We start from the raw sequence: 13,711 nt of genomic DNA on the forward strand, positions 1-13,711 counted from the left end.
TTTCTTAATCTTAAGCTATTTTGCCTCATATGGACAGAAAATTAAACGGGAAGGTGACATGACTGCCCAATCTTAGGTTGCAATTTCTGAAATAGGTCACAAACAAGGACTTATTTGTTCTACATTAAACAGACCGCAATATCAATTCTGGGCCTACACTTAAAGAGTGACATAGGACAGTTAATGCAGGTTCAGTGGGGAGAGACAAGGGGAATGAGAGAACCCAGGACCATGTCAAGGAGGGGCTGTCAGTGTCTCTGCTGGAAGTGGGATTACCCTTATCACGCATTGATTCAGGACCCAGCACAGTGCCTAGCAATATCAAGCTGTCAGAAAACGTTTGCAGCTATATGCATGAATGAACATCCAGAAAGGTAACAGCTGGACTAAAGGTGGGCTCAGCAGGGATGCCCATTGGCCAAATTCAAGAGAAAGCTTTTTAAGAGTTGGAGGAGCTCCAAATGGAATGGTCAGCCTTTGTCCAGGAGTTCCTGGATATGGGGTGTGCTTATTTAACAACCACGTAACTATTTGCCAGGTGTTGGCGGCACATGGACTACATGGCTGTTTAGGTCTTCTTTGGTCCTGTGCAACTTGGGTTCTGTGAAATATTAAGTGTTGTCTATAAACACATACATAGAAAGTCAGGGGTGAGAGTCCAAAATCAGTGATGGCTTAGTAGCCTCACTCTTGATCAGTGCCAGTTTGTCCTAAGAGTCAGCAGTACATTAGGGCTTTAGACATTACAGAGGCAGTGGAATCACCCCAAATTGAATTATGTTGTGGCTCTGTGTCTCTAAATTGATTGGAGTCCAGTCTGCTTGGAGATTAAAATACATCCTATTTTCTCAGCACTGCAGGGCCCAGGTGAATGGTGAGAAGCAGCCAACTGATGGGATAAATGAACTTTGCTTCCAAGTTTTCTCACTTACGGGGAAGACCACCCCCTGCAGCACACTTGCATGAAAACATGTCCTGAGGGTGGTTGGTCACAGCCTGCTCAGCATTAGACATGCATCAGCTGAAAGAGTGTCCGTCTGCCTCAGGGGCCCTCAATCCCACTCCAGACTAACCATTTCCACCTCCAAGTAGTCATGGGAGGCCAGGAGCCAGGGCTGATTTCCATTTGCACTCATGAGGTTGAGGCTAAGGAAGGGGTGGGGTGTAGACAAAATGTACAAGAAAGAATTTGGTGTAGAAGTCATGAACCATTCTGTAAAGTCTCTTAACTGGAAAGCCAGGATGTATCAACATGTTAACAACTGTTTATTTTAAGTAAGTTCTCTTATTAATTTTTGTTTTTTTTTACTTGGCAAGAATATAACTGAAACTTGTTTGAAAGGTTTGGAGGTGGGTGGATGTGTAACTTGCCCAACCTTTTTAAATTAAGGGTGAAGAGAAAGGAAAAGGCTAGCTGTCCTCTTCTTTTCTATGGCATCAGGGCAATGGTTTCTAAGCTGTCTCATCAGAATTGGCAGCAGGCTGCTGGCAGGAGGCGGAGGCTGGCATTCCAGTTCTAAGTAATTCCAGATATTAAGCTTTCAGGTCCAGAGAGGAGCCTCCCAATGGATATCACTTTCTCCTTTAAACAATAATACTAATTGCTACTACTTTCGATAATAATAATAATAGCTTAGTGCCAAACAATGGCATACACTATCTTTTTCATTTAACTTGCACAATAACGCTTTGAGATAGTTTTATCCATATTTTACAGATGTGAAATGGAGGCTTTGAGAGGTTAAACTATGTTATAAATCACACTAAGTCACAGAAAAATCTTACAACTTTCAGTACTTGAAATTGGAATGGCCTTCCTAAGCCATCGCTTGGACAGCCTTCAGGGCATGTCAAATGGAGTGCCCTTCCCTTATCTAGCTATGCTGGGCAGAAGCCCGGCTGTTGGTAGTTATCAGACAGGAAGCAAAGCTCAGCCCTCCCATTTCCCTGCTGCGCCCTTTGGTTTTAGGGCGGGAGTGCTTGCTTGCTGGGGACGCAGGCGGACTCTAGGCCGCTTTGATGGAGAACACAGGATACGTGCTGCAGGTGCTCTTCTGGGCCGAGTCCCAGCTGCTGGGCCATAACCTGGGGGAGGCGAGTGGGGCTGGGCCCCATGGCTGTGAAGAGACCCACTATACAGCAGTCTCAGGGTTTTCTGCCTCCATCCTCTCTGATGCTTGCGGTCAGAGGGAAGGCCCTCTCAGGTCGGGCAGGGCCTGCCTCCAGGAGAATAAATGGCTGTTCTTTTCTTCCATCTTTGCAACCAACTCGGGACTCAGGTGGATGCAAATGGAAACGTCCCTTTCCTAGTACGAAGAACATGGGTTAAGCCTGCAGCAGTGGGCAGACCAGCACTTCCACCCTTTCACTGATGTGGTTGGGAAGGTGCAGGACGGGAAGGACTCCCATTGGACAGAGACCAGAACCGGTTTCATCAGGGTAGGACCCGCCTCTTCCTGTGAAAGAGAGCGGAAGTGGTGGGAGAGAGCGAGAGTAACAAGTGAGTGTCCGTCCCATGGAAACATGCATAGCGAGAAAAGAACAATAGGCCCAGATTCACATCCGACAATTCCACAGTTCTCTTTAGAAGAAACCCCTCCCCTCATCATATTTTCTTTTTTTTTTTTTTTTTTTGAGACGGAGTCTTGCTCTGTCACCCAGGCTGGAGTGCAGTGGCCCGATCTCGGCTCACTGCAAGCTCCACCTCCCGGGTTCACGCCATTCTCCTGCCTCAGCCTCTCTGAGTAGCTGGGACTACAGGCGCCCGCCACCACGCCCGGCTAATTTTTTTTTGTATTTTTAGTAGAGACAGGGTTTCACTGTGGTCTCGATCTCCTGACCTCGTGATCCGCCCGCCTCGGCCTCCCAAAGTGCTGGGATTACAAGCGTGAGCCACCGCGCCCAGCCTCTCATCATATTTTCTAAACTGAGACCCTGGGCCTGTCTGTGCCTCTGTGCATTCACACTCATGTGGCATAGAGCATTTTAAAGTGGAACTATGCAATGGTCACTGGATTTTAAACCAACACTGTCAGGTCCATGCTCACTAAGCCACCCTACCCCTATTAAAAAGAAAATACTAACAGAGGATCTATAGCTTTCATTCAAGGAAGGCTGAGTACTTTTTAAGATCATAGGATGGGCAACCACAATAGGATGAGCAAACAAATGATTATTCATATGATGCTAGGAAGTTAAGTAAGGCAGGAAGAAACTAGGTAGAAGGGGTAAGACAGTTGGAAGGAGGCTGAATTGTAAGTTACTGTGTGATGTCCAGTTGTGTTGGGGGTGCAGGAGGATAATGAGCAAGAGAGTGGGACTATGACTACCTGGGGCCCACAGCAGACCCACAGTCGAGATGCCTATAAAAGGACCCTGTTTCTCCTATGGAGTGTTACACACACCAAGTAAACAAGTGATGCACAATCAAGCCAAATGAACCCAGGCTATAGAATGTTCAGCTTCAGTTGAGTGAACACTATGTTTTGAGGTCTGTTTACAGGTTGTGATTTCACCAAAGTGTTTCCTTTTCTCGATCCAGTTCTTCAATCCAGTTCTCAGTTTTTGTTCCACTGTGTGTTGGGCTCTGTGGGAATGGTTTTTGGAAACAAGGTTACTGTATTATTAGAATCCAAGATAAAATCAGTGGGGAGCAAGAATGTCTGCTCTCATTTACTGAACAAGCATTTGCTTAGGATCTTTGATGTCACAATGATCTAAGAGGTACAGAAAGGTGTTAGGGAGTTCTTGCTCTTGGAGAGATTATAATCTAGAAAGTGAAAATGTACATAAAAATCTCTAATGCAAGACAAGACATGCATGCACCTATCATGGTTGCCTATCCTATGAGCCTGACTCTTACAACATAGAGGTGGGGTTTTATTTAAGTCAGGTCTTTCTCAGAGGTAAAACAGCACAGTGGCTCCTCGTAGTGGGTTTGGAATCAAACAGAACCTGATCCAAATCCTGTCCTTGCTGCTTAACAGCTAAGTGAACTTAGAAAAAATGATCTTAACAAGTACTCAGCCTTCCTTGAATGAAAGCTGTAGATGCTCTGTTAGTATTTTCTTCTTAATTGGAGTAGGGCAGCTTAGCATGTGTGAGCTGCGTCTGAGTATGAGGATACTCATACTCATATAGTGGGGCTGAGCAGGAAAGGCTTATTGAAGGAGGTGATATTTCAGAAAGGGAAGGGTTTTGATGAATAGAATGCATTCCAGGCAGGGATTTTTTTTTTTCTTGAGCAAAGGCATGAGGTCAGAAAACAATCTTCAGGAGCAAAACGTACTAGTGATGGAAATAAAACAAAACAAAACAAAACAAAACAAACCCAAGCAGTCTGTGGTTTAAAAAACAATATAAGGCCAAGTAGAAGGTTCGTTTTTTGTATTTAATGAACCAAAAAATACTGAGGAGTGGGGCTTGGGGCATCTTGCTGCACATGTGGACCACGTCTGAAAAGTCATGGCACTTCTGGGTCTGACCTACCATAGTCTGTCGTAGGGGTTCAATCAGGCTGGTGGGAAGAATATTAAAGATAGTTACAGTAATAGCCACAAACTCTCTTGGAAGGCCTGAGAGTTTGCATAACTTCGGTAATAGATCTGGCTGAAGGTGGCCTGGTCCCTTTACCTTTAGTTAAATATATTAAAGTAGTAACAAAGGAATGTGGGGAGTTTTTCTAGCTAGCTTGTTTACTCATGTGGTCTTAAGACTAACCTTTGATTTACCACAGGTGCTTAATTGCGTTCTACTCAGGAAGTCCACAATGTCAATTACCCTCTGGTGGTGTTGACTCGAGCCTTTGTCAATTAATCTTTACCAAATAAATGTGAGTCTCACTAGCTGGTCGACAACTGTTTACAGTACTCTCCAGGGAGTCTGTAAGCAGCTGAGACACTTAGCTGGACTGGCAAAGCAGAATATCTGTGTGTCAGTGTACATTATTCATCTGTCATTGGGTCAGGGTCTGTGGGGCAGACCCTCACAGCCTGTGGTATGAAGAAGGGTTGGAGCACAAGAGAGCAAAAAATTGGCTGCACGCATTTTAAAATATAAGCCATTCAAATAATAAGCAGTTTTGGGAGATGTCCCTAAGACTTGTTTTCAAGTGGCTTCTATCTCTTCCGTGGGTAGAGATTATATTAAACAATTGCTGAAAAATATGTAAATATTGGGGGCTGATCTAAACATTTGAGGATGAGGGATGTAAAAGCATATTTGAGGATATCTCACATTGCTGTGAAATATAATAGAAAGGTGACAATAACAATATACATTTTTCATGTGCTTAATAGTTTACAAAGAGCTTACTCATGTGCTGTCTCAGTTCATCATAGCAAAAAATCTTGAAGACAAATTTATTTACTCTTTCATTCAGAAAAAAGATTTGATCTCCAATAGCAGATGTGGAATTAGGCCCAAGGAATACATAAAGAAATGGGACACAGGCCCTGACTTTGTAGACCTCAGAGTCTTGTAGAATTCCTGTCCCCATTTGAAGATGAGAAGTAGAGACTCCAAGAAGGTAATATACATCTTAAAACATGTAGCTAGTGAAAAGCACAGCTTGAACTTGGACCCAGGACTTGGATGCTAGCCAGGTACATTTTCAATCTCCCAGTGCTACTTTCTAATGGTACTACAAGAACTTGATACAGAAAAAACAGGAAGCCAGGCAGTTGGTTTGTATATTTACAGAGGTACTGACCTTTCTGTGGAGGGAAATATGCCTATTGTAGGCATTATTACCAGATCTTACGTCTCAGCATCTCATTCCTCCACCCCCAAGCCCAAGATAGAGTAGTTTAAATTGAGCTTCTAAAAGTTCTTGGGGAAATTTTTGAAAACAAAATGTAAAAGGAAACAATAAAAAGAGTAGCAAAATGAGAGAGATGTTGGGAGAAGTTATTCCATTAATGGGAAAAGATTAGAGTCTATAGGATTCACAAGCAATGGGGACCTAGACCATTATGAATGTTTAAGTCCTGGATACTTACAGGAATTCAGAGTGTGGCTCTGCCAGGGAGCTGAAGCCTTGGTTATGCAGATTCTAGCCCCATCAGGGATCCCTGTACCTTTACTTGACACTGAAGCCACAACCTATAGGGTTTGGAGCAAAGAGTGTGCACTGAGGACCAGAAGACTTTTGCTTCCAGGATCTATGGATAGAGCGGAACTCACAATGATGATGACGTTAAAAGATTCAAAATTCTCACCAATTCTTGGTGGAGTCAATTTCATTTTGATTTTATAACAAGAAGAAAATAATTTCTTGCACTACATTCATACCTACTTTTTAATATACTTGTGTGAGCTATTGATAAAACAGGTGAAAAAAAAAAACAAGAAATGGAAGATTAACAAACTTGACTTAACAGGGTTAGAGCACTGCTCCCAACAACTAAAAAATACAAATTCTTACACATGAATCATTTATACGAATTTACCATGAATAGGTTTATAAAGAAAATCACAACACATTTAAATGACTAAAATAATATAATACCTACTCAGGCCTAAAGGAATTATGCTAGATGTCAATAAAAAGTTAAGTAGAAAAATTTACTTAGGAAATATACTAACATTTCAAAAAAGAAATTACAATGTAAGTTAGACAATATGATTTAATATAATAAAAATACATATAAAATTTGTGATATACAGCTAAAACAGCAAATAGAAATTTATAGTCCTAAATATTTATATTGAAATAGAGAAAAAAGATAATTGGTAAACTAAGCATCCATTTTAAAAAGTTGGCAAAAGAGCAGCAAAACAAACAAAAAACAAATAAAAAACAATTAGGAAGTGGGATGTTATAAACATAACAGAAATTAACAAATTGAAAAACTTAAAATACAGAGAATCAACAAAGATCAAAATTGGAGTTTTTTAAAAGATTAGTAAAATGGACAAATCTTGTCTTTATTGAGATTACTTTAAAAAAGAAAAGACAGACAATATTAAGAATAAAAGTGGGGATAAGTCTATGGTTGCTAAAGACTTTCAAATGATTAGAGGATGTTGTGAACTATTTTATGCCTATTTGTTTGAAAAATATGTTAAATGAATAAATTTGTGTAGAAAACAAACCTAGCAAAACTGACACAAGAAGAAACAGAAAACCTGAATGATCTTACAGCCATTAAAGAAACTGAATTCGTAGTCATAGCTTTTCCCACAAAGAAAGCTAAAGTCAGATGGCTTCATCAGTTAGGTCAATCAAATATTTAAGGTCCAGAATTTCCCAAAATATGGTGGAGAATACAAAAAAGAAATAATACTCCCCAATAAAATTTGTAAAATGTGTAGGCTAACGTAACTTTGATGCCAAAAACAATAACAGTACAAAAAAAGTCCAATTATTCTTATGAATGCAAGATGCAAAAATTTTAACCAAATATTAGTAAGGAGAATTCAGCCATGTATAAAAAAGAAATTATATCATGATCAAGGTGGGTTGATCAAAATAGTGCAAAGTTGGGTTAATATTGGGAAATCAATTAATGTATCCCTCACATGAAAACATTATAGGAAAAAAGTATGATTATCTGAATACATATAGAAAGTAAAATTAAGCATCTATATCTTATTAACTACTAGCAAACTAAGAAAAGAATATGACTTCTTTAACTTGATAATAGTATCTATAGAAAACATATAGCAAATATTTCACATAAAGCTACATAATTAAAAGCATTTTCTTTGCTGTCAAGAACAAGAAAAAGATGCTTACTATTCAGCATAGGTCTGGAGGCTCACCAGAATACTATGGCAAGGAAAAAAGAAATAAAAGTGGTAAGTATTGGAATGAAACAAATCTATTATTATTCATAGAAAATATGGCTGTGCATGTATAAAATTCTAATTAATCATTAGGTTAATTTTTGAATTTTATTTAAGAGTTGTAGCAAAATTGTTGGAATCAAAATTCAATTGCATTTTTACATACTAACATATACATTGAGAAGGTTAAATTTAAAAATATATCATTTTCAATAGCATAAAAATGTAACACCTAAGAATAATTCTATAAAGATATGCAAGAGCTTTATGGGAAAACAATAAACCTTCATTTAAAAACATTAAAGATGATCTAAGCAAATGAAGTGATGGATCATGTACATGGATTTAATAATTCCGTATTATAAAGATGTCTATTGTTTGCAAGATAATCTAGAAACCCACTGCAATTCCTCTAAAAAAAAAATCTGGCAGTACTTTTTTTTTTTTACAAGCTGTTTTTAAAATTACACAGAGGGCCAGATTGCACAGGCCCAGCTATGCTTGAAGCACAGCATATGTGTTGTGTTTTTTGTTCCCCTAGGAACTAAATCTTATTATAAAGTTATTGTAATTAAGAATAACCGTATGGATGGCTCAAAAGAGACACAACAATGGAATAGGAAAGTCCATAAACTAATCTAACAGATATGCATACTTGATATAATCAGAAATAGTACTAAACATCAACTCAGAAAGAGTGGATTTTTCAATAAATGAGGCCAAACAACTAGAAATCTTTATAATGGGGAAAATTAATTGGACCCCTACATAATACCACATGTAAAAATCAATCACACATATATGATTAAGGATTTAAATGTAAAATTTAAACTTATAAAGCATTTTAGAAGGTATTACAGGAGAATATCACCTTGAGGTGCAAAAGGGTTTTATAAAACAAGACATAAAAACTACAACCTGTAAAAAAAAAAAATTGATAGATATTACTATATTAACATTAAGGGTGTTTAAATTAAAATATATCATTAAAGAGAGTGAAAAGATAAACTACCTGTTGGGAGAAAGTTTTGTAACTCATATCACCTGCAAAACACTAGTAACCAAAATGTTTAACTATTGTAAATCAACAAGTAAAAACAGTGGGAAATATGCAAAAGAATTGAATAGCTCACTTTTCAAGAGTGGAAACATGATGAACAATTAATTATAGACAATGCTCAAGCTCATGGTAACTAAGGGTATATAAATTAAAATCAAAATAATATCTATTTTGCACCCACCATATTGGCAAACATTAAAAAGTCTGATATGAAAAAGCCCGAACAGCCAAGACAATCCTAAGCAAAAAGAACAAAGCTGAAGGCATCACACTACCCAACTTTGAACTATAATACAGGGCTACAGTAAACAAAACAGCATGGTACTGGTACAAAAAACAGACACATAGACCAATGGAACAGAATAGAGAAGCCAGAAATAAGACTGCACACTTAACAACCATCTGATCTTGGACAAAAGTGACAAAAACAAGCAATGGGGAAAGGATTCCCTGTTCAATAAATGGTGCTAGGATAAGTGGTTAGTCATATGCAGAATATTGAAACTAGACCCCCTCTTTACACCATATACAAAAATTAAAGCAAGATGGGTTAAAGACTTAAATGTAAAACCCAAAACTATAAAAATCCTGGAAGACAACCTAGGCAATATCATTCAGGACATAGGCACAGGCAAAGGTTTCATGATGAAGATGCCAAAAGCAATTGAACAAAAGCAAAAATTAACAAATGGGATCTAATTAACGAGCTTCTGCACAGCAAAATAAACTATCAACAGAGTAAACAGAGAATCTACAGAATGGGAGAAAAATTTTGCAAACTATACATCTAACAAAGGTCTAATATCCAGCATCTATAAGGAACTTAAACAAATTTATTAATTTCTTTACAAAGAAAAGAAACAGCCCTAGTAAAAAGTGAGCAAAGGTCATGAACAGACACTTTGCAGAAGAAAACATACATGTAGCCAACAATTATTTGAAAGAACAGCTCAACATCACTGATCATCAGAGAAATGCAAATCAAAACCACAATAAGATACCATCTAACGCCAGTCAGAATGGCTATTATTAAAAAGTCAAAAAATAACAGATGCTGGCAAGGTTGTGAATAAAAAGGAATGCTTATACACTGCTGGTGGAGTGTGAATTAGTTCAGCCATTGTAGAAGACAGGGTGGTGATTCCTCAAAGACCTAAAGACAGAAATACCATTCGATTTAGCAATCCCATTACTGGGTATATACACAAAAGAATATAAAACATTCTATTATAAAGACATGTTCACCCCGGTGTTCTCTGCAGCACTATTCACAATAGCAAAGGCATGAAATCAGCCTAAATGCCCATCAATGGTAGACTGGATAAAGAAAATACGGTACATATACACCATGAAATACTATGTAACCATAAAAAGAATGAGATCATGTCCTTTGCAGGGACATGGATGGAGCTGGAGGTCATTATCCTTCACAAACTAATACAGGAACAGAAAACCAAATACCATATGTTCTCACTTATAAGTGGGAGCTAAACGATGAGAATACATGGACACATAGAGGGGAACAACACACACTGGGGCCTTTCAGAGGGGGGAGGGTGGGAGGAGGGAGAAGATTTGGAAAAATAGCTTACGGGTACTAGGCTTAATACCTGGGTGATAAAATAGTCTGGACAACAAACACTCATGACACAAGTTTATCTATGTAATAAACCTGCACTTGTACCCCTGAACTCAAAATTAAAGTTAATAAAAAAAGTCTGATACAGTTTGGATCTATGTCCCTGCTCAAATCTGGTGTTCAGTTGTAATCCCCAGTGTTGGAGTTGGGGCCTGGTGGGAGGTGATTGGGTCATGCACATAGAAAAAAGAAATTTTTTCATGAGCATTCATCAACCAAGAATCCATCAACATTAGATTGGATTAGCCAATTCAGGTATATCCACATAATGGAGTTTATACAGCAATTAATGAAACTAACAAACTCACTGTCGCACCAAAGAAGCATGTAGCAGGACAACATATATGATATGGTTCCATTTATTTACATTTTGAAGGCAGACAAAGATAATATATTATTTAGGGATCATGCAATGGTAGTGAAAAACACACAAACAAACAAAAACGAGGAAAAGCAAGGGAATGATTATTCCAAAGCCAAGACAGTGATTACCTCTTAGCAGGAAGAAGAGGGATGGGGTTAAGAAGGGAGAATCAGATCTTTTAAGAGCCTGGCAATGTTCTAATTCTCTGTGTGGTAGTGTTTTCTTTATTGGTTATACATGTTCATTTCAAACACTGTTCTGTATATACAATGTCCCTTTGACTTTGGTTATTTTTTAAATAATATGGAAAAAGAACCCTTCCCATCACAGGCCCAGAGGCCTAGGTTGGAAGCTGAGCTCCAGTTTTGCTTCCACCAGGAGCATGCCCCTGTTGGAGCAGTGCTCAGCAATGTTGTGAAATGTGCTGCACTCTAATTGTTCTCTGCAGAGGATGTTTCATGTCCTCCTGGGAGGTGGCTGAGAGTTCACGCTCTGTACCGTAGGTTTCGTTATTCCACAGAAGGTTTGCTTCCTCTGCCAAATGCCCTCTGTTGGTTAGTTATTGTTGATGAATGTCTGTGCAGAATTCTGTCTTGTTCTAATATGGGTCGCCTATGATTTTCCTCAAGAGTGGAGCTTAATTTCCCCACCCTTTTAGTATAGGTTGGACCCAATGATCTGCTTTTAATGAATAGAATATAGCAGATGTGACAGTGTGTGACTTCTGGGACTGGGTCATAAAAGGCAGGGTGGCCTTCTCTTTGCATCACTTATTCTGGGGGAAGAGACTGCCATGTCATGAAGACTTGCAGCCCTACAGAGAAGTTTATGGGATGAGGAAATGAAGCCTCCTGTCAAAAGCCAATTCTCCAGCCCCAGTCAAGCCTTCATGTAACCTCAGTCTTGGCCAACATCTCAACTGAAACCTCATGAGAGACCCTGAGCCACCAGCCACGCACCTGAGCTGCTTCTGAATACCTGATCCACCGAAACTGTGAGATAATAAATGTTTATGGAGAAATTTGTTACATAGCAATAAATAGTTACGCAGTGATTGATGCATCTTGTTTTCTCTGGACTTTGGCCTATGACTTCTGCCTAACCTAGTCCATCGCGTTAGACTTGAAGAATGGATAAGCTGAGATAGCCTTGGTAGACCTTAGATCTGCAAAGTGCTCCCTCTGCTTCTGAAATACCTTTGGCTGGCTCTTCTCTCAGTCCATTGTGAAAGTATATGATGGCGCTCAGATTTTCTGAAGCCAAAGACTATTGCTTAAGGAAACATTCCCCCCACCCCTAGATGTAAAAGGGCTGTTGTAGAAGCATAGGTGGGACCCTGAAATTCTGGATTTTGTAGTTGAAATAGTGTGGGATTTCAAACCCCACAGGCATGCATTTATTCCTACCACTTGCTGGTTGCTTGATCTTGGGTATGTCATTTAGTTCCTCGGAAGTTCTCTTTCCTTATCTGTTGAGCAAATAATAGTCATCCAATAAATATACATTACTTAGGATTAAGTTTGCTATGAGAGAAGAAAAACAATGGCTTCATCGAGGTAGAAGTTTGCATCTTTTCTGTGTAAAAATCCAGAGGTGTATGGCCAAGGGCTATTGTGGATCCGCAGGGTAAGAAGATCCAGGATCTTTGTTATCTTGTTGCTCCCCTGTGCATAGTTATGCTGGTCAAAGATAGATGCTGTAATTCCAACATATGCACGGAAAAGCAAGTCCAAGTTGGACTTGCACTAGGTATCAGAGTTCTACCAGAAAAACAGAACCAGTAAGATATATATTTATTTATTTCAAGGAATTGTGTCTACAATCATGGGGTCTGGCTGGGAAAGCCTGAAATCCTTAGGCTAGCAGGCTGGAAACTCTGCGGTGGGAGCTGACGTCGTCATCTACAAGCAGCATTTCTTCTTTCTCAGTGTGGCTCTTAATGTCTTTCAACATGGCCCACCCACCCAGGCTAAGAAGGATAATCTTCTTTACTCAAAGCAAACTGATTGTTGATGCTAACCGCATCTACAGAATACCTTCAGAGCAACTCTGAAACTTGTGTTGGAACAACTGACCACTATAGGCTACAAGTCTTTTTCAAGACTGATTTCCCACAAGTTGGTCTCTGAATTGGTACAGCTGAGTGCTCGAGGTGGCAAATCAGGTCCCATCTGCCATGTCATGGAAACTGCGACTGCAAGGTTTGGACTTCAAACCGTCGTTCACCAAGGGGTGGGATGGGTGTTCCTCAGCCATGAATCTGAGCTGATGGAATTAAACTAGAGAGAGGTCTCTCTGCCTCTTACTTCTGTTGGATCCAAACTCCTAGTCTTTCTAGGAGACATAAGTTTAAAACGCCTCTAAGGGTTAAGTCCCTCTCCCGTAGCCAGATGCCAGGCCCTGTAAGCCCTCTGTGCACTGCTGCAGAACCATTATGTCCAACAGATGATCCACATGCTCACTTCTGCTCCTGACTCCTGGAGTTTTCTCCAACAAGTGCTTCCCCAGCAGGCCCCGTGTGCGTTTCATCAGGGCATGTGTCTTTGGTTGAATAACATCTGCAGTCCAGCTAGCACTAATGAGGAAAGGATAAAGAACAGGGACAAAAAGCACATGACAGGTGTCCCTCAGGGAAGTCCCTATAAGCTGCTGCCTGGCTGTGTGTGATTTGTTACCTAGGTATACATGTGCCATGGTGGTTTGCTGCACCTATCAACCCGTCACCTAGGTTTTAAGCCTTGCATGCATTAGGTATTTGTCCTAATGCTCTCCCTCCCATTGCCCTCCACCTCCTGACAGGCCCTGGTGTGTGATGTTCCCCTCCATGTGTCCATGTGTTCTCATTGTTCAACTGCCACTT

General features: G+C 39.7%; 1 protein-coding gene across 1 annotated transcript in view; it reads left to right on the forward strand.

Annotated features, from left to right (window-relative positions):
* Window positions 1–11,902, forward strand: part of ERG (ETS transcription factor ERG) — a 297,697-nt gene extending 285,795 nt beyond the window's left edge. The window contains exon 12 of the mRNA XM_032174500.1: window positions 11,515–11,902. Within this exon, the coding sequence (XP_032030391.1) occupies window positions 11,515–11,528 (14 nt within the window). The 3' untranslated portion in view covers window positions 11,529–11,902. The remainder of the gene's footprint in view (window positions 1–11,514) is intronic.
* Window positions 11,903–13,711: the final 1,809 nt, after the last annotated feature.

Source organism: Hylobates moloch, unplaced genomic scaffold (assembly GCF_009828535.3).
Source record: "Hylobates moloch isolate HMO894 unplaced genomic scaffold, HMol_V3 SCAFFOLD_14, whole genome shotgun sequence".
Classification (NCBI taxonomy): Eukaryota; Metazoa; Chordata; class Mammalia; order Primates; family Hylobatidae; genus Hylobates; species Hylobates moloch.